This window comes from Amphimedon queenslandica, unplaced genomic scaffold (assembly GCF_000090795.2).
Source record: "Amphimedon queenslandica unplaced genomic scaffold, v1.1 AMPQUscaffold_13520, whole genome shotgun sequence".
Classification (NCBI taxonomy): domain Eukaryota; kingdom Metazoa; phylum Porifera; class Demospongiae; order Haplosclerida; family Niphatidae; genus Amphimedon; species Amphimedon queenslandica.
Window position 1 is genome coordinate 360188 of NW_003546244.1, and position 21439 is coordinate 381626.

The 21439-nt window shown below is 36.6% G+C and overlaps 2 protein-coding genes across 2 annotated transcripts in view; both read left to right on the forward strand.

Moving 5' to 3' along the window:
• Positions 1-80: 80 nt before the first annotated feature.
• LOC100637237 (cyclin-dependent kinase 5 activator 1-like) lies at positions 81-1560 on the forward strand. Its single transcript, XM_003382577.3, has one exon. The coding sequence runs from the start codon at positions 272-274 to the stop codon at positions 1076-1078; it is 807 nt and encodes a 268-aa protein (XP_003382625.1). The 5' UTR covers positions 81-271; the 3' UTR covers positions 1079-1560.
• Positions 1561-1693: 133 nt separating this feature from the next.
• The window catches only part of LOC100637364 (golgin subfamily A member 4-like), a 28536-nt gene continuing 8790 nt past the window's right edge, over positions 1694-21439 (forward strand). Inside the window, exons 1-8 of the mRNA XM_003382578.3 lie at positions 1694-1822; positions 1881-2294; positions 8996-9043; positions 9089-9145; positions 9332-9430; positions 11173-11224; positions 14473-14513; positions 14760-14906. Coding sequence (XP_003382626.3) covers positions 1748-1822; positions 1881-2294; positions 8996-9043; positions 9089-9145; positions 9332-9430; positions 11173-11224; positions 14473-14513; positions 14760-14906 — 933 coding nt within the window. The 5' untranslated portion in view covers positions 1694-1747. The remainder of the gene's footprint in view (positions 1823-1880; positions 2295-8995; positions 9044-9088; positions 9146-9331; positions 9431-11172; positions 11225-14472; positions 14514-14759; positions 14907-21439) is intronic.

A 21439-nucleotide genomic window follows, 5' to 3' on the forward strand; every position in this document is an offset into this window, starting at 1 on the left:
CACCGTCAAAACTGGGTTCAGTGGGTTGTCCGGGGTAACTGTTCCGGTTTAGGCCCGGTCGAATGCTATAAAGGGAGCATGCTGAGAGCTTCAGTGCATCAACAATTGTAATAGTGCGAAATACAGAAAACTTGGAAGCAATCGTTCGACAACCAGCGAACAAGGGTAGTGCAAATCGTTTCTTCCCATAGTGGCTATTAGCGCCTTCAGTGAACATTCACACTTTGAACAAATAAGGCTATCTCCTTACCAGACTCCAAGCAGCTTTATAATGGGATCCGGCATGAGCGTAGATCATAGCAAATCTCGCAGCACAGTCGCTGTTAGTAGAAACGGGAGCAGCATGGACGTCAAGAACAAACTGAGCCATGACGTGAAGAAGATAACCAGCGCCGCAGCCAAACTCAAGTTGGCTGCCGGCTCAAAGAGAAAGGCAGACAAAGAGAAGATGTCTGGCACAGTCTCAAATCGTGATCAGCCTCAAGAGGCTACACCTCAGCCAGAGAAACAACCAGAGCAACAGCTGAGCAAGAAGGAGCAGCTCATTTTGGAGACTAAACCCGCCACCAAAGCAACAGCGGAACAACTACGTAGGACAGAGAAAAGATGGACCCTCACTGATCTCCTTCACTGCCTCGGGACCTACGTCCACCACGAGTGCAAGGGACTCCTTACCAGACCGACAGCTCCAGAGGTAGCCATGTGGGTAAGGTGCACTGACAAGGCCCTTCACCTCAATGGCTGGACTGTCAACTCCTTTCTTCTCGAGTCTCACGTGGTGTTCACTTTCATGCTCTTGCAGAAAGCATTCGAGAGATTCGAGGTCCGCACACTAGCAGACGCCAAGGAACTGGTCCTCATGGCCCTATACATCTCCTACACATACAATGCCAATGAGATCAGCTATCCACTTCGACCATTCCTTGTCAAGCAAGACAGAGTCTCCTTCTGGTCCAAATGCACAGACCTATCCCTACATTCGAGCAGTGAAATGTTAAGAATCAACAGAGACAACATCTACTACACTGAACTGGTACAACAACTAAAACGATACAGCATCACTCTCACTTACCACTAAACTCGACCTCCCTCCCCCTATCCCCTCATTCATTCATTCATTCTTTCGCTCACTCACCGACTGTAACTTATCATAATAGCACGCAGACAATGACTGTACAGGTACGACGGTAAATCACGACAATATTCACTTAACCCTGCTCGAATCGATGGACTCACTTAGCTCTCACTCACTGATCAATGCAGTTTACACAGTTTCTCTTCAAAACTATAGCAATGAGCAGTTTTTATCTGCTTTTTAATTATTATCTCAAAACCCAGGTTTTATTTTCTTTTGTTATCAGGTATTATAGTTCTTCACTCTTTGAGTGTGTACATATATACATGTCATTTATTTGTGTCCTCTGTCTTTTTGTGTGATCGATATATATTATGTTTTTAAGTCCATATGTTTTCTGTTGTTTTGTCTTGTATATCAGTTTATTGTTCATGTCTACTGTGGTTTTGGCAAATTATCAAAAAGTTACTCATTTAAACTTAAAATTGAAAGTCAATAGCGCTAATGTACACACAAATAAGCAGGAAAGATAACAGCTATACAATGTTGTGGCACTGATAATGAGTGATAATGATTATTAATGGTTACATAAACCTATTAATAAACCTCAAATAAATAGTTAGTCTAGTTATTGAATGAGGCGTGGTTAATTATTAAATTAACTTGGCGGCCATGTTTGCAAAACTCAAACAAAAAACTCTTGAAGAGAAAGCCCAAGCGACCCCTCCAAGATCCCAGACCCCTCAGGTAGGGATACAAGGACACAGACTAACTCTATTTACTAAAATTGATATCTTTTTGCTAGAGGTCCATACCACAGAGTAGCCCCATTCCTCCTGATACTGGTATTAAAAATGAAGACGTGATACCCAAAGCTCCTGTTGTCGAGAAAGAAGAGAATTCTCCTGATAAAACCGACACCAAACATCTAAACAAAGAACCTGAAGACCACACCTCCAAATCAGAAGACCACACCCAACAATTAAAAACTGAAACTCATCCATCTTCCTCCTCGTCTGCACAAGACGAGACTGAGGAAGTGTCTCAATCGAAGAAATCACCAGCTCCAGCCTCTAGAGAGAACCCTTCCACTCCTACGTCTCGCCCATCGACCAGCGACGAGCAAACGGTGTCTGATAGTTTAACAAGAGATGAGCTTTATTCAATGGTTGTCAAACAGCGGAAAGCCATGCTCAGATACAAGGGAAAGATATCAGAAGTATGCAGTTTATAAACATCTATTGTCTACTACTAGCTATTGTGTTATATTTATTTATAAAGCGTGTATATACGTTGTTGTATCTGTATTACCAGCACTTGATTGGTAAATGGTGTGGCATGACTGAAGCCTTGCTCTGTGTGTGTGTACTTTGTAGATATTATATTATAGTTTTTAATTAGCGGGTAATTAATTGTACCGCAAATATGTGATAAAGACATAGAAAGGTCAGAGAGAGAGGGGGGGAAGAGTAAGCATGATAATATGGAATTAACAGAAAGAGAGAGAGAGGGAGGGAGAAAGGGAGGGAGAAAGGGAGGGAGAAAGGGAGGGAGGGAGGGAGAAAGCATAGTAATAATGAAAGATATTAAATTGATAGAGGGATATGTGTATTAGGATTTGGGAATCATGATAGTATGTTATCATAGTAAAATATGTTATTGGTTGACTCCAAACACTAGAACACGTGTTGACATTATCTCTTACTGATAGTTGTTACTTGTTTTCACTCTTAAGGCGTGTATCCATAACCTTTAGCCTTTAACATCAAAACCATTTTCTGTATACAATCATGCATACTGTATATACATAATGTACTACTGTACCATCTGCCTATACATGCATCTACATTTACATTCATTGTTTTGGTTATGTATTATGTCCTATGTGTGTTTCACTAATTACTCAGAAATGTCGTTTTACAATTAGTTTTTACATTTGCAAGCGGATGCCACTAATCTGTAAAGTATTGTCATCTTGTAGATTCCGAGGAAACTGTAACCAAGATATTTGATATGATAAAAGTACAATGGCTTTAGCCAGCATTGTGCATAATTATAGATTAGTACTGTATATTTAGTACATTTGTATGTCTGGTAGATATCCAAACATTTGGATGATAAATGTAACTTGCATGATAGGCAAGCAGAAATGTGTTATGAACATGCTCTGTTGTTAAGTAGGTGCGGTGCATCCATTTTATTCCTGACCACAACAGAGCATGTGCATAACACATTTCTGCTTGCCTATCATGCAAGGAAAATCACTGTACATGTTCTGTATGTACCTGATACTGATTGGTACATAGTGACTGGTAGTGATGGTGTTGTTTTTCTCACCATTACAAGTACTAAATGATCCCCCATTTGCACAGTGATGTATTGCAGGAAGACATAATACTTACTTTTCTATGGAATACGGTATTGATAATGCTGTGTACTGTGATTAGCAGTTTAGCACACTAGCAGTGTTCATTCTGCCATTTAGTGCTATTTTGTGAAATTAGAATTTTAATGCCATGCAATTTCAATGGGGCAGGGTCTACCCACACAAAGCATATGCATAGATATTAGAGTTAAAATATGAAACAGCATGAATTGACAAGTACTACAATTACATCTTGGAGCAATGTTAAAAATTTATTTAAAAAATCCAAACTTGATTGGAATCAGCTCTAAGTTGATACACAACTTAAGGACATGTATATGTATCAGAAAGAATTATAAAAATGGAGAATTCTCTCCTAGCCATTTTTGATGAAATTTGGCCAAAGCCACTGTACTATAATAGTACAGGGACTTTGACCTGATTTTGGAGCAACTTTTAAAATTCATTAAAATCAAAACTAGCTCAAAGTTGATACACAATATAAGGACATGTACAATGTACATGTATCAGAAAAAATGATAAAAATGGAGAATTCTCTCCAACTGTACTGGGCCTCATGGATTAATATTGTATTGAGCATTTGCAGACACTAGTTGAACCAGAGTTAATGGAGTACAGTTGATGCATTTGACCTCATCCCTGTACCCTTATGTGTTATTTCAACATTGTTCTGATTTCAGTCCTTCTCAATCATTACAAGTGCTCAGAGTACCACTCTACCAGCCAGTGTATATGTACATGTGCAATTGTGCATGTAGTAGCATATGCTCATCAATGCTACATGTATATATACTTATTTAGTTATTTGTGATTATAATGTTCTATGATCATTTTGCCTATTGCTATCTCTACATGTATTTCTAATGCATCATATAGTGAATGTATATACGTGTACATATTCATTACTTTTTATTACTTAACAATTCTTAATTGTACTCTTGCTTGATCTATTTTGTTTGTTTTATGCTAGTATCTGATCTCACTCTAAAGAGAGGTAGTTGAAGTGTCAATGCATACATTATAATATACTTGTGCACATTGTACTTCTATTATAATACAAGTCTTGCCAAAGGTTTAACTGCTCGTGTCAAATGATCTCATCTCAATGTGGTCAGTTAGTTAGAGACAACAGGTAGTTTCACACATACACTGCCAGCTCCTCCAGCTCTTGTTCACATATGAATATACGCGTACAGACTGACACATTCGGAGATTACATGTTGTTGTTGTTGTTTGTTGATAATATTTCTGCCAGAAGGTATGACAAATCAGGTGATGTTATTGTTGGAGAGAGAGAGAGAGAGAGAGGTTATATATAGTTACATGTACATACATGCATGTAAATACACATGTATATACATGTATATGTGATATTATTATTATTAGCACTGAATGGGCTAAGTGGCTATATATAATTTGAAAGGCTAAAGGTATTTTAAGGTTATATATACCGTTAGTATATCAGCGGGTATGGCTTTGCTTGAAATTTGTTTTTGTCCAGTTTGTGTTAATCCTTATGTTGAGTGTTTGTAATGAGCACTTGATTGAGATTTTAAGAAGTTTACTGATATTCTTTTCGGTTCGCCATGTTATTGTAGCAAAGCGATCAGTTGCTATTCCTCCTCCAGTCCTCCTCCTCCCTCTCTCTCACTCTCTCTCTCTCTCTCTCTCTCTCTCCCTCTCTCTCTCCCTCCCTCCCTCCCTCCCTCCCTCCCTCTCTCCCTCCCTCCCTCTCTCTCTCCCTCCCTCCCTCCCTCTCTCCCTCTCTCCCTCCCTCCTTTTCTCTCCCTCTCTCACTCTCTCTCCCTCTCTCACTCTCTCTCCCTCTCTCACTCTCTTTCTTTTCTTTTCTTTTTTCTTTTCCTTATCTCTCTCTCTCTCTCTTCGTTATGTTTAGCGTACACATATTGATAAGGAGTATACATCGTAGTACAGTATGTGAATCTGATTACATCATGTTTATTTGTAATTTGCTCAGCCAGAAAAAACTTGTCACACTTTTGCATCACCTCCCGTTTATCATTCTCAGTCCATATTTAATAAATAAATAAATAAATAAATGTTGTGAGCCAGGGACTTTTTCAATTACAGGAAAAAAGACACTTCATCCATTTATCACCAGTAATTAGTACACGCATGGCTACATGTACTTGGATATAGTAATCTGTTTTGCCTGTGGCATATTCTCCACAACACAACAACAACATGTACATACAATGATGTAGTACATGTATTTCATCAACAAATGTTGCAAATGGTAACTAGTAAACTATTACAATAGTACACATTGAGAATTATCTGCCAAATTTATAATGCCAAAATTAGTTCTGGCTATGTAGTACCATTTTTTGCTAATCTCCCACTGTACAAAATCTCAATTTTAATGGTTATATGAAATGTATGGTCTATTATGCATCTCTTCCTATGCTTTTATGGAGTGTTTTTCACTCTGCATGATATAGTACACGTGCATATGTTAGTTCATTGTCATGTGTTTCAAGTGATGTCTGTGTATACCCTCTCTTGTTCATTGTGTGTCTATGCTAACCTTGTTAGTAGTTAGGCTAGGCATTAGCAGTGTGTGATCCACTGTACTGTCTAAGCCAAAGGGAGGAATCCGAGATTAAGTACCATACAAAGAACTGGGTCCAATCTGGCTTATTATTAATTTATGTTAGTTTTAATCTTGTTAAGCTGTTAATAGTGAATGATGCATGTGACCCTTAGCTGTGTATCCATAAGCAGTACATGTACATGTTTTCTCAATACATGCACATGGATATTGTGTACATGCATGTATGTAAGTTTTGTGTATGGATGTATGCAGTTTTTGTTATCTTTATAAAATGTATGCATATACATTGTGTCACTCATCAATGTACACTGTAGCACTGTACATGTTCAGTATTTGTTATCTCTATCCTTCTATTATGAAAATACCTCTTCTCTGTTTACTAGCATCAATTGAGTCTAGACAAAAAACATGTACATGCATGTATACACCAACAACAAGTAGTGCCATTGTGTATTAGTACTGTTAGATACACCAGACTACTTGTACATGTACATGTATTTTATTGTCCTCTCTTTACACCTCCTGTATGGTGCTACATGTGGATGTCAGTCTCTATCTCTCTCCCTGTTTAGTCTTTTAGTCTTTGCCTATTCAGGTGACCAGTGTATTGTTGGTGGTCCTTTTGTTTAGTATTAATAATAATATAATAATAGGCTCTCTTCCTTTGTGGTCTGGTCTGATATGTACCACTATAACCTACAACACTCATATAACTGCAATAGTAAGGACTCTGTATAATACACTCTTATATCATGTACTCCATTGTGTTGATTGTTAGTATTGAGTTCATTAATTAGTATTTCTAGGTATTCTTTGGAGGATATTGTGTACTGTGAGTGAGTGAGTGAAGGTGAACTGTTGGTGTGTGTGTGTTATGTAGCTGACAACAGAAGCCCATTTGGATTTGTCAACCTTTATCACCTGCCAGTCCTGTTTTATTAATAATCCACGGGTGCAAAACTTTCTGTCTCCTTGACCCTTCTCTCTTTGTCTTTTGTCTCTCTCTCCCCCCTCTCTCTTTCTCTGGTACTTTTCACTAAAATTCAATTTTACGGTAATTCTAGTTCCCGGGTAACATGCATTATAAGTTACAGCATCTTGGTGTTTATTACTGCATCTGTTAAACTTTACACGTGTCAGTTTTCACGAAATAAATATAACACTTTGTATAGTACAATCCCAGTATCAATGATTAATTAGCGGAAACTGGACCCATCACCTGACAAAACTGATATATATTATACTAGAAACACATGAAATGTTACATTAGCATGTACAAATAGTACCTAAGGTCAGTCTGTCTATGTAAGGTACTGTGTATTGATTCAATGCAGCATGTAATTGTGTGTGTGTTTGAGGTTAGAAAAGGCGTGAGAGCGTGATCCAAGTCAAAAATAATCCACTCTCCATGGACTAGCTCTGATTGCTTGCATCTGGTGTTGTAATGGATATTACCTGTTATGTCTGAAATGACTAAAATGAGTCTCTGTATATTAATACTGGTGATGATGATAATATAATACTGATATATTTGATATTATAATTGCATGCCTCGTTGCATTGCTGCCTACACTTTCTTGACTTTGAGAGAGCATGTGTGTGTGTTGTTGCCATGTTGTGAATTGAGTTTATTCATACTCTTATATCTCTCTCATATGTTTTCCCTCTTTATGGTCAAAGCTACCTCAAGTATTGCTTAATATTTATTTGTCTCTTTAGTGTATGCAGTTTTTTATAGTTGGTAGTAGTCTGTAGCTCATCCTTGTGGCTTCCTTTGGTTTGCAAAAATTATTATTATGCAGGCTCTTTAAAAGACCAATTATGATATATTTAATATTGAATTAGGTCTCTTTTTCAAAGGCTAAGAAATGATTTAGTGGTCTGTGGGTCCTGCCTATGGTGGGAGAGAGAGGAGTACTCCTCCAACTCCACCAGGAACCTTCAACTACCCACCAGTTTCATCCAGTTTATTACTCTCTACCATATATTCTATGCATATGTGGCTTTAATGACTGGATCTGATGCATATTAATTCTCTTATGCTATGTAGGGCGTTTGATCTGATTATGATCACAAATTTTGACCTTCAGACCAGGATTTTGGCATAGTGCTCATGCATGCAGGTTCTTGTATTGTCAAGTTGTTAAAAAATTGGGCCAAAGACCCTGTACTATAATAGTACAGAGACTTTGGCAAAACTTCATCAAAAATGGCTAGGAGAGGATCCTCCACTTTTATAATTTTTTTCTGATACATATAATACTTGTTCTTATGTTGTGTATTAACTTTGAGCTGATTTTGATCAAATTCAGATTTTATAAATGGATTTTTAAAGTTGCTCCAAATGCTATGTACACATGCTGTTTACTGTTTAGTTCACAGGCCTCAGACCATTAGTTATGATAGTTAATGTAGGGTTTTTATCAAAATTGGCTTTGAAAAATCATTTTTAAAACCGCATATTAATGCCTAAGTTTAGTCCCAATCGCAAATTTAGGCATTTTTAAGAAGATTCAATTTTGGCCCAAGACTCATGTATGTGTGCAGTTGTATCCTAACTAATGGAGGAAATGAAAACTGGAATAAAATTAGTAAAAGACGCTATATAGGCATTTGTATATAGGCATTTGTACTTGTTGTGTATTATTTAACTTTTGTCTTTTTTGGTGGATTTGTTCTTGTCTTGTATATACACTCTCTCCTTATTGAACTGCTAGTAATGCACTGAGAGAGTAGGAATAACAAACTGTTGATTTGTGTATCTATGTTTGTGGTTAAGTCTAACTGACTCTTTCTCACTGACTCTCTCTCTCTCTCTTTCTCTCTCTCTCTCTCTCTCTCCCTCTCTCTCTCTCTCTCTCTCTCTCTCTCCCCCTCTCTCTCTCTCTCTCTCTCTCTCCCTCTCTCTCTCTCTCCCTCTCCCTCTCCCTCTCTCTCTCTCTCTCTCCTCTCTTTCTAGTTAACTGCTGCGCAAAAGAGTTTTGAAACACAGTTGGCTGAGAAAGAGGTAAAAGTTTGTTAACAGTTTTGGATTAATTAGCTCTGTCACTAGGCGACCGTGAGTAGCATTGATAAGAAGTATCAAAGGAAGCTGTCCGAGATGAAAGAAGTACAGCAGATACTTTGTCTTGAATGTAGACTAATCTTTATTCCTCTCGTTTCCTGGTTTCCCCCTCTCTCTATCTCTCTTGTTTCTTTCTCCCTCTCCCTCCCTCTCTCCCTCTCCCTCTCCCTCCCTCTTCCTCCCTCTTTCCCTCTTCCTCCCTCTTTCCCTCTTCCTCCCTCCCTCTCTCAGGCACAAGAGCTTGATAGACAAGCCAAGGCACACATGGAGGAAACCTTTCGCTCGTCACTCGAGGAAAAAGACGAGAAAATTAATGTCCTACAGACTCAGGTATGAATGAGCATGTACAGTAGATTTTGAAGTTATTTTAGTAAATATTTTAAATGTATGCTTTTAAACTTTGCGTCTCTAATTTCATTCCTTATAACATGAGGTTGTGTAGTTGTGTGTACACATTATGGAGTGAACTTTAATTCTTATTGTACCTCTTTTACCTCCCCCTGCTTATCTCACCTCTACTGTTACATTAACAAGTACATTAGCTGCATCCATGGAATGCTTTTATGAGTAGTCCAGCCATGTACCATTTAATGGCTCTGTCTTCAACTTTGCCCTTTTTGTTTGTTGTTACTCCTTTAGCTCTGACATCAGCCTTTATACATGTGTACAGTACATGTACAGTACATGTACATGTGTGCGTATAATAACGTACATGTACGTGTTTATCGTTTATTTTTAAATTGAAAGCTCAGGAATACGCAAGCTCTATCTCTTTGCTATTGTAAACTGTTTACCTCTGGAGATGAGAGAGAGAGTCGTGGTGTGAGTGAGATGATTTAACCCTCCCAGTATAAACCAACAGATTGTTGTATAAACTCCTGTCGGTATGGATCTTACGTGTATAGCACTGTATGTACTGGCTATGTCTTGTGTACGTTAGACTGATCTAATGCTTGCAAGTTCTTTGAACTGCATGGCCTTTATTACTTCATGTACATGTTTATAGTAGACATGTACATAAAATAAATGATGTTCATTGATGTAGTGAGAGATAGCAGTACTCGACCAATTCTTGGGTATATTACATGTGCAAGTACATATACATGTACATATGCAAGTACATGTACATATGCAAGTACATGTACATGTGCAAGTACATGTACATGCATGATGTACATGTAAATGGTGTTTTCGTGTATTGTATGTGCCCTCATTCCTTATAGGGGGCTTTAATTTGGAGAGACTCCAAATTAAACCGCACAAATTTTGTCACCGATAATTTTCAGATTTTGCGTAACTCAGTCACTACACGATATAGTAATAATTAGCAAGAATAGGAATTGCATATTTAATTTTACTATATGGACTCTGTACATCTAAGATTACATGTACATGTAACACATATACATGTTATGTACGTATTACATGTTGTCTAATTATAATGTAGACATGCATTGTATTACATGTACTTGTACTTGTGTAATATTCGCTAACATAAGGTTACATGTGGTTTCGTTTCCTTTGGTTTCATACCTCATGGACAATATTAGGATTATATTGTCCTGTCAGTCGTCTTGTTTCCTCTGGGAATTTATCACACCTGAGCAGGTGGTGGGCTCGAGCCTGGTTTGCATGGTGGGTTTTTGTTTAGAATAGAGAAGGTTTCATTCCCTCCATTATTACTAATAATATTATATTTATTGTATTTCGGATGGGTTTTAGTGCCTTGTAAGTGTCTCTGTGTGTTGTTTTTTGGTTGAGGAGTATAATTAGGATTAGTTAGACTTTGGCTGTCTCTGGAGGAAGTGAATCATTTCTAGTGAGGATATGGATATTAGATCATGCTTGACTTGTTTGGGTTGATTAATTGTGCTTCATTTCTCTCTCTCTTTTATCTATCAACGTGCTAATTCTCTTTCTCTCCCTCTGTCTGTACTTTCTCTCTTTCACAACACACACACACACACACACAATGTGTACAAAATATGTACATCTTCATTATTCTCCTCATCTAATTCCCCCTCTCTCTCTCTCTTTCTCTTTCTCTTTCTCTCTCTCTTCCTTCTTTACAGGTACGGATATTAAAGGAGAGACAGTTATCCTTCCAAGAAGACAAGGACAAAGGTAAGCAAACAGTATCATTAGTTTTGCTTATTGCACCCATGCAGCTGTATTACACCTAGCGTCTGTTTGATATCCCTTTTGGCTCCCACCTTAAACTCTCCAGCATTTGTCAATTATAAGAGAAAGCAACACACATCTCTGTTTGTTTTACTCTCCCTATCTCTATATGCATCCATTTATATGTATACTGTATGTAGTTGCATTGGGTTGCAAAGTCACATCCAAGGCATATTTATATATGAAGGCATTACATTAGTGTTATGGAGTGTAATGCATTGGGACTGCATCAAGTATGTACAGTGTAATGGCATCTGGTGATTGTTTCTTTATGTTCCATTGATAAACATTATTGAGATAATTTACTATTAATGGCAATATTGTTGCAGCTGTGGACTGTTGATATTGCTTGCTTAGAATTTCTCCCTCTTATAAATCTGGCTGCTATAGTGTCCCTCTCTTTTCCTTTCTACTCCCCCCCCCTAATAATACAGATTATTAGCTCTAATAAAGGTCTTATGGTGAATATTTTAAATAAAAAACACCAGAAATAGTTATAATATATACAATTTAAATATGTATAAGTATAATGCATGCACATGTGAATGCCTGTGTGTGGTATAGACTACAGAAGTAAGTTAATAAACTCTCCCATCCGAGAGAGCTTGCATACATGTATGTACATACATGTACATGTATATGTGTACTCTCTTTCTCCTGTTTACTATGATATATTCTAATCCAGAGGTGTACTAGTATGTGAATCCTTAGAGTTATTAGTCTGTCTATTCTTGGATATTATTTCTTTGCTTTCCTTGCACTAGCTAATTCAAAGGTTGCTCAGCTGCACTGCTTAGCGAGCAGTTTACATTAATTAGCTTTATACTGTACTGTCTGTCTATAACTGGCAGCTGGAGACTGTTAGACAAATATCAATGAATGGGGAATAGTCCCCATTTCAATAAGATAATCCTCTAAGCAATTGTTTAGCACAATAAAATAGTACATATACCATCTGTTTGATTGTGTAATTGATTCTTCACTGTATGTATCTGTATGTGCAATGTACATGTCTCATGTACATGTACATGTATGTGTAATGTATCTGACTTTGTGTGTGTGTGTTCATGAGAAGGATCTATAGGTTTGTTGTAATCCATATATTAGATTGTGCAAGTACTGATTACACTGTATCTCTCTCCCTTTACAGCATGACACATGTAACTGCAATAAGGTTATAAGCTTACATATAATCCAGGTGTGCCCCTCTCTCTCTCTCTCTCTCTCTCCCCTTCCTTTTCCCATGCACTCAAACTGAACTATACACTGTGTACTCTTAATACTTGATACTTTGGCTCCATGTATTGTGGCTCCATTTGTGGGTGCTTGTGTATTATTGTGTATCAAACCTCTGTGGGCTGATGGTTTGGTTTTTTGGTCACTGGTGTAGTCAGATTGGCTGGAATAACATATGCCTGTTATTGGTTGGTTGGTTGATACCTCAAAGAGATCCAGAGTCTGGAGATGAAACCTTATACTACTTCCCTTCCCTGTTGCTAAGTGTCAGTCAATCCTCTCACCATATGTCATATGCATGCATGTATGCCTCGATAAAGCAAAAGCACATATGTTCATCATTATTATACTGTGAGCCTGTGTGTAATAGTGCAATGGATGCAGTAATTGGATAGCCTTTGAAACAATATGTTCTTGTTATTTTGATATTTAACGGATCAGTTGCCTTCACTGGAGTATAGGATATACTATACTGATAATGATAATCTACCACACTAAAGGCAGTCCACTTACTACTCATGTCAGGCTTTGGATCTATAACTATAGTCTTCCAACTCTACTTAATCTCTCATTTGTTATAGCAATTAGAGCAATTTTTGTAAGGGTTTAGGGTTTAAACAGTTATGCCACACAATCACACACACACACACACACATGTATATAACATTATTTCCATTACTTCATTATTTAATAATATATTATCTAGTTTATAATGATATTGTTACTGTAAAAAAGAAAAAAAAAGAAACATTACATCCTCTAAAAATTTGTCTCTGCTCCTGTGTATATAAATATGGACTAAAAGGATTCATGCTGTTGTGGGTTGTCTACTATAACATACATGTATGTATGTGATTATAGCTGTAGATACAACTATACTACTTTCAGTTGTATGTCTTTGTATACAGGAATGCATATGTGGTCTGTATATTTAACTGATTGAAAATATCAGTGGTAATGAGTTTGGTATCTTTCAAGTTTCAGTCCTTAAGTGTGTGCCATTCTCTTTCATTGCCATCTGTTGTTTTAGCTGTTGTCTCTTTTTATAAAAAAATACCACGAACATATTTCATAGTTTGTTTCGGTTCTGCCTCCCTTGATGTAGGGAATATTCCATTGAATGCCAGAGACATGAGTCAATTTTAGTGTTTTTGATAATGGAGGCCACTATATAGCCACTAATCAAAAACTTGTCTGAGACTAAAAATAATAAATGTTATTTTATCAAAGTGATCCACCTGCAAATTGAATTAGATTATTCTTTATGATGGTTGGGGTTGGATTACAGTGCCTGTAGCACTTCTCTTGATCCATCCAGCTGCTCTGTACCGTGCACCTGTAGAATTGATCCTGTGGTTCATATGTTTTTAATTTCTCATATCAAAGGTCACAAAATATACATGTACTCATTAATATTCATGAGTAATCTGATTAATGATGTTATTCTGAGTACTACACTCTAAGTACTGTGGTGGTTTCCATATTGTGTCCCTATGAAAGCTACTATCTGGTTTTGTATTAATTTGATTTCTAAACTTTTGAGAGGATTCTATCTCACACATTAACACATCATTTATTATGTCATACCTTTCCCTCTACAACATACACAACAGGACCACTCTTTCTTTTCCCTCCCCCCCTTTCTCTCTCTTCCCCTACTCTCATTTTTAAAAACAGACCTACATGTACACATACACGTATGTTTGTTGATTGTGATAGCTAGTACAATTTGTACTCCATGATAACCAGCCTATTACACGTTCTTGCATATTTAATGTAGCATGTAATACATGTGCTTGTGTACATGTACATGTACATGCAGAGTATTATTGAGTGTGTTGTTATAGCCTAGCTATTATTGGATGTAGTGTTGCATCTAATTGTTAAGTGAAGATTAATGCTATAAAAAACTATGGATTATTTTTATGAGTTGTTTTTCTTTTCTGCATTTTTAGTGACTGAATTAAGTGCACAACTAGCAGAGCTACAAGAGAAAGTAAGTCTATTGAAGTTCAGAAATACATGTAGGAGAGAGAGAGAGGGGGCGGCAGAAAATTGACTTATAGTTATTATTATTATTATTATGATTATTATTATCATCATCATCATCATCATTATTATTATTATTATTATAAAGAACTACTGTAACTCACAGCTAGACCAAACATAAATAAAAGGCATACTAAATAGAATTATTATTATTATTAATGTTATTATTATTATTATTATTATTTCATTGCAGTCGTCCAATCAAGAGAAGACACTGATGCGATACAAAGAGGGACTCAGGCTAGCAAGAGAGAGGGTCACAGCATTAGAGAAGGACAAAGAGTCTCTGACAGCCGAAATACAACAACTGAAAACTGAAGAAACAGACAATGGAGAAAAGGTCAGAATTCATGCAATGCATGGGATTCAAATAAATACAATAGTATCTGTGTATTAAATGATGCAATGTAGCATGCATGTATTGTAGTAGCCATTTCCCTTCAAATTTGTGAAACCACAGACAGTTGTATGTGTCTCTACTTATCCACTCCATACCCCCTGGGCTAATAATGAAGCCTTGCTCATTAATGCTTTGATAATTAGACTATAATTATTATAATGATATTAGGCTGATGGTGATTTAATGAACGTGTTATTTACTGGTAAGTAATAGCAGGAGGCCTCTGTATGATCCATGCAGCAAGAAATGACAAGCATATTTATAAAATGAATGACAGACATAGCAAAGAGGGTGAGAGAAGGGGGGAGAGAGGAAAGATGCGAGACAGTTCAAAAGTGCAGCAATTAAAGTATTGTCTATCAGCTTAGATATGTACATGTACTACCGGTTTAGTTTATACCGAGCTGCTTATCTTTATACATCAGGCACTTAATTTGCATTTACAAACTGCCAAGAGTAGATAATTAGTTGCATATGACATTTGTTGATTTGAACTTCCAGGATGTTAGCTCCTGATCATTTTCAACATATGTCTCTCACTGCCTTTAGGAGCATGACCTGTTTATATAACAACACTCATCTCTACTAAGCTGTTTGCATCACAAGTGAAGCATTGGTACATGCAAGAGATTAAAGGATTTTTAGAAAGCTTTCATAGAGCCATGTGACATACTGCTGACATCTGCCTGACAGTATACATGTACATGTATGTGTATGTGTTTATGCTCCAGTCTTGTGTCCCAATACATGACATGTGCATGTACTTGCATTACATGTACATGTACATGCATGTAATTAATTATAGCTTCAATGTGTCTACATGTACATGTATGCCATGTACTTAGTACGTAAATTCAAATCCCATTAATGCTACAGCTCTTTTCATTTATACCTAAACAGTCGTAATGTCATAGAGAAAAAACCCAGATATAATGGGAGTTCCATGAATCAGACCAGTGTAGAACTGGTATAGTTTTAGGCTAGTTCTATAAACTATGTAGTATTAGCTGATGGTTTGTTATATCATGTTATGTTTTAAGAGAGTTTAATCTGTCTGTGTACCTGTGACAATACCAGCTGTTATCAAAGACCCTCCAGTTTTTATATGTACACCATTAGGATCCTCTCATTAATTACGAGTTATCATTAGTAGTACTACTACATGTATTTAATTTAAGTGTCCATTATACATGTACCTAGTGACGGTGTACATGTGTACATGTACATGTATCTGTACACATGTAGTAAAGGGAAGGAATAGTAAATAGTATTATTGTGCGGTTACATGTTTTTCTACTTATCATTCATTTTATTTTGTCTCGTGTCCTAATTAAAATTGTAATTGCATAATTTGATTTAAGTTGGAATCCTCCTCACTATTATTACGAAGCCTTTCCCAGTCTCCTTCTTTTTATCTTAATTTTCCATTATACTTTCAATCCTTAGCTTTCATCATGTGCAGTGTATTGACATTAATTTTGACTCGATTTGATTTCATTAGTGAACCTTCCGACTACATGTATATAATTTTGTTTAAATTTGTTTTGTAGCCCGAGGTATTTTCCGTCCCCTTAACCCTATTACTTATCACCAGTAGTGGTCGTGTTGTTTTTGCTGTTGCGTGATGCCGGTAGCTCTTAGACCATAACATCACTGATTGTTAGTGACACTCTTTAGCTTCATTACCTTTCCAGTATATCAGTTTACACTTTGCATTTACTTGACAGCATGTAGGATTTCCCAGCACATACTAGTGACATGGTGCTGTATGCAGTGCTGATAATAAATTTGTAATATCATATGTCTAGAGGTCCTTCAGGCTATTGCCTTGTTTGTTAGTAACAAGTAATAAACTTTCCATTGGTTTTGTGTATTTGTTATTTAGCCTTAGGGAGTCTCCACTCCTTTCTTAAAGAGTGTCACATGTACGTGTACGATAGAGGTCCTTCGGGCTATTGCCTTGTTTGTTAGTAACAAGTAATAAACTTTCCATTGGTTTTGTGTATTTGTTATTTAGCCTTAGGGAGTCTCCACTCCTATCTTAAAGAGTGTCCTATTTCAGCCATGAAGCTGGTTGTGATTCAGAGCCTTGGTACCACGACACTGTTTAGACATAACTTAATAATGAGACCTATTATTGCTTAATTGGCTCTCACACACTTAGCTCTATTACTATCAGTATTACGTTTCATGGCTGACACTTTAAAACCCACAACATCATACTGTACTCTACACGCATGACCCGACTCATAAGGACTTCAACTTTGATACTATAGGAATATTAAGTTTCATGCATGACCATAGAAGTCTTTTAGACCCCATAGGATCCTAATCTCGTTACTGTTGCTAGGCCATTGGCTTTTATGTGCTCCTGGATGGCTGCTGGGCTTTCCTAGCTAATAATTGAGTGAGTTTATTGGCTCTCACGACAATTGTCTCACGCTGTCTGAGAGTATAGACAGTACAAGACTGACTGACATTAACTGTCTGTCATAGTGTCCCTATGTCTGTAATTACCGTCATCATCATTATCATTATTATCATTATTATTATTATTATGTTATTATGGTTATTATGAGTCTGTTAATGATATCTCTATCACCGCCTCTTTTGCTGTCCCAACGGTGATGATCGCACTCTTTTTTGGCGTAAATTTGTGTTTGAATGTAAATAATCTGCAGCTGTCATATAATTAATTCTAAATTATAGACTCATTCTCACTTTGTATCTCTCTCTCTCTCTCTCTCTCTCTCTCTCTCTCTCTCTCTCTCTCTCTCTCTCTCTCTCTCTCTCTCTCTCTCTCTCTCTCTCTCTCTCTCTCTCTCTCTCTCTCTCTCTCTCTCTCTCTCTCTCTCTCTCTCTCTCTCTCTCTCTCTCTCTCTCTCTCTCTCTCTCTCTCTCTCTCTCTCTTTCCTTCTCAAGTTAATCTTGTGCTTATCTTTCAGTAACTGTTGCATGATAACACTGTGTCTTTTGTTATTGCTATGTGTCAATGATTGCTTGTCTCATCGGTATTCCTTGACTCTCCCTTGTGTACCGATAGCTCCACTTTAATGGGCAAAATAGATAGAGTGAGAGAGGTACATGTAAGAAATATATTTATTATTATTATTATTATTATTATTATTATTATTGTGATTGCATGTATGTACATGCATGCACATCCGTGTACATGTGACTTATGTTATTGTAAATGAATGAACCTTCAGTCATAAAAACACACACAAGATGTTAGTGCATGTATGTCTGTGCATGCATGATGACACACAGTACATGTGATACTTTGTTTTTTATGCTTTCTATATATACACATGTACATTAAATACACATGTACATTAATAGATTGTACTGACCTGTACTGTATCTCCATGCATTGATGTGTGTGCATGTATACTACATGTATAGTACATGTACATGGTTTAATTGTGTGTGTCCTTTACCTGTAGAACTCTATACTGATCACATTTTGTGGCTCTTGTTTTGTGTGTGTGTGTGTCTGTCTGGGTGTCTTCCCTTCCTTTAATTTTATACGTATCACTAATGAGAAAGAACTTGTCGATCCTCGTATCAATAATTAAAACTGTGTGTGGTTTAAATTGATTATAAATGTCGTGATGTGTAGAACTATACATGTACATGTACATGTACAAATATTATTATTTATTAGGGTCTGTGTGTGGTGAGAGTTTGTATATACAGGTACATGTACATGCATGAGTACTGAGTATTTTTAAATCATTCTCAAACGTATCTCTTTATCGATGTCCTATACTAATCAAGTTATGTTCCTAATTGGTTCAATTGACAGCTGGTCCTCTCTTACCAAGTCTCCTATAGAATAACACACACACACACTGTGTCACTATCAGTCATTTGTATGGGCTTTATTATCAGCTTTGAGTCAGAGCATTCCTTCTCTTAGTTCTACCCTTTCAGGTTGCCATGGGGACAGACACTGATGCAGGGGCCTTTTTGAAGTGGCCTTGAAACCTTAAAACCTTCAGACCACTTTCCCTCTCTCTTCCCACTCTTGGGCTCTGGTCCTTTCAATCCCGTGACCTTTTGGTTACTCTAATGAGTCTTAAGTGTCTTTTGTAATTGTAGACTATTGAAGTGTATTCCCTGAATGATAATAATGATAGACAGGGAGAGCCCATATCCACTCATTATCAATAGCATTGGCTGCATCCGCTGATTGTGTGTGAGTATTTTTAAAGCTTTGCCTGTGAATCATTAGCTAATGAGGAGTCACAAGTTGAGGCCATACTTGTACTACTGGAGACTCTGAGACACTATTAGCATAACTAATTGCTCACATGCTTACTCTGCATCACATCATACAATGTACATGTACATGTACTACATGTACATGTATTCGGGGGTGAGCCCATATTGGTTCATGTAGACTGTATGGAATACTTTTAGTGCTGCAGTGTGGGACACTGTTTATGAGGCTAATCTAGTTGTTAGTCTGCTTGATTTAAAATAGCTGACAGGCATTGGAGACTAGTGGGCCCATTATTATTGTTATACCCTGTCTGCATGTCTAGTATTTTATGTGATTAAGTGAATCCATAATGGACATTGTACACATTATGCTTTACAGTACACAGACTCACTGATATTCCATTAATTTGTTATTATGGTAATATTCTCTGAATTGTACAATTCTTGTTATAATATAATTAAATTCTCTGATCTAAGGGCATTTGTCATTTCTGGGCTAGAAGTTTTAATGATATCAGTCTTTAAATGTATTTTTAAAATTTTATTTCTCTATAATGAAAAGTGAGTTTATTATCTTACAAGTGGAGTACGTCGTTGTTTGGCCTATACTTGCTGATTATTCTTTAATTATCGTGTACTTACAATTGCACTTATTACCGTAATCATCCACAATGTACATATATAGCTCTACCCATACACACACACACACACACACTCATTGTTATTCGTCTACATCTACAATGTACATGTGTAGTTGTGTACATGTAGATGTACTTGTATATCTATTACTACCATATTCATTTATCTATGGGTGTATCTGTAAATTCTCATACTCATTCACTCAGGATTCCTCATTTACTCTATGTCATGCATGCTCATAGCTAGCTGCATAAACCTGTTGCTATATCAATCATATACACATGTACATGTACATGTTTGCATGTATGCAGTGCATGTTTGTGTTTGCGTCTTTGGTTCAATGGAACTTCCTTCACTGAGTGTATGGTTGTATCTGAATAAACACTGACTGTATCTCTTACTAATGTATTGAATGTGTTTAGGACAGCTTCTTTTAATTTCTATTTTTTGACTTTTAGTGTCTATTGCCTTATATGTACATGCTCATGCTCGTCCTGCTCTGTTGTCAATTTTTGTATACAATATCTCTCCCTCCCTCACTGTGTGTCCATTGGCTCATTTACTTACTGACATGTACTGCCACTTAATGCCAGTGTAGTAATAATAATAACAGTATGTATGTATATAATGTAAGTACATGTATGTGTGTATGTATATACTAAGTGTGTGTGTGTGTGTGTGTGTGTGTATGTGAATGCTTGTATTTTTCTCTTCTTGTATGGAGTATGTATGTGTAAAATTAGTTCATTGTTTTTCGTACGGATATACATGTAAGTACATGTAAAATGATTTCATTGTTTTTCAAAGTCACAGCTAGTGTACATTTTTATGTATATGCACCATCAATGCTGTGTACTAGTTCTTGCTCTCCAAAAGAAAGCTGACATCCTGTGAACATGTACCCTTTAGAAAAACATCTAATTGTGGTGTCATATTCGCATGCTTCCTCCAATTATTGTGTCTATGCGTGTGATTATTCCTTCGTTATTATTGTTTCTTGATGTACATATATGTCTTGTGTAATGTTTTTGTTGTTCATTTATTTTAAAGTTGAGTACCCAGTGATAATCGAATTTGTGGTTTAAATTGAAATTGCAGTACAAGTATTAATTGGTTTAGCTATCATGCCTCGTTAACCTTGTTAGTATTGCTATATTGATGATTGTAATTTTGAAAATATATACACAATTTTAAAAAGGATTTCTGATCTTCTTTCCAATGCTATTTATTGTCTATAGAGTCTACTTATCTTTCTGGCTATTTTTAAAAGCATGATGACGTAATCTCTTGCTATTCTAAATATAGATATTGCTGAATAGGATCACTGCCTATTGCTTGTGTCTGTGGACATGTTGCTTGCCTTGCACTATGTTATAATGATGTCATTTTTAATTTGTGCCTAAAATAGCATCTTTACTAGTCAGCATCAGTCTGTGTTGTCTAGGTTAGTAGACAGAAAGAGTAAAGGTCATCATTGTTTATTTTTTTGCAGCCAAGTTTTAGATGTTAAGTTAAGGGAGAAAATGGATTATTTTTTTAATGGCATGCAATTTCAATTAAGTTCATTGTCATTTGCATGTATAAAGTTTTAGGCTTTGATCCATGGT

What these genes read in the sequence shown, in the direction of transcription:
- LOC100637237 (XM_003382577.3), top strand. Translation starts at nt 272, where the DNA reads ATGGGATCCGGCATGAGCGTAGATCATAGCAAATCTCGCAGCACAGTC.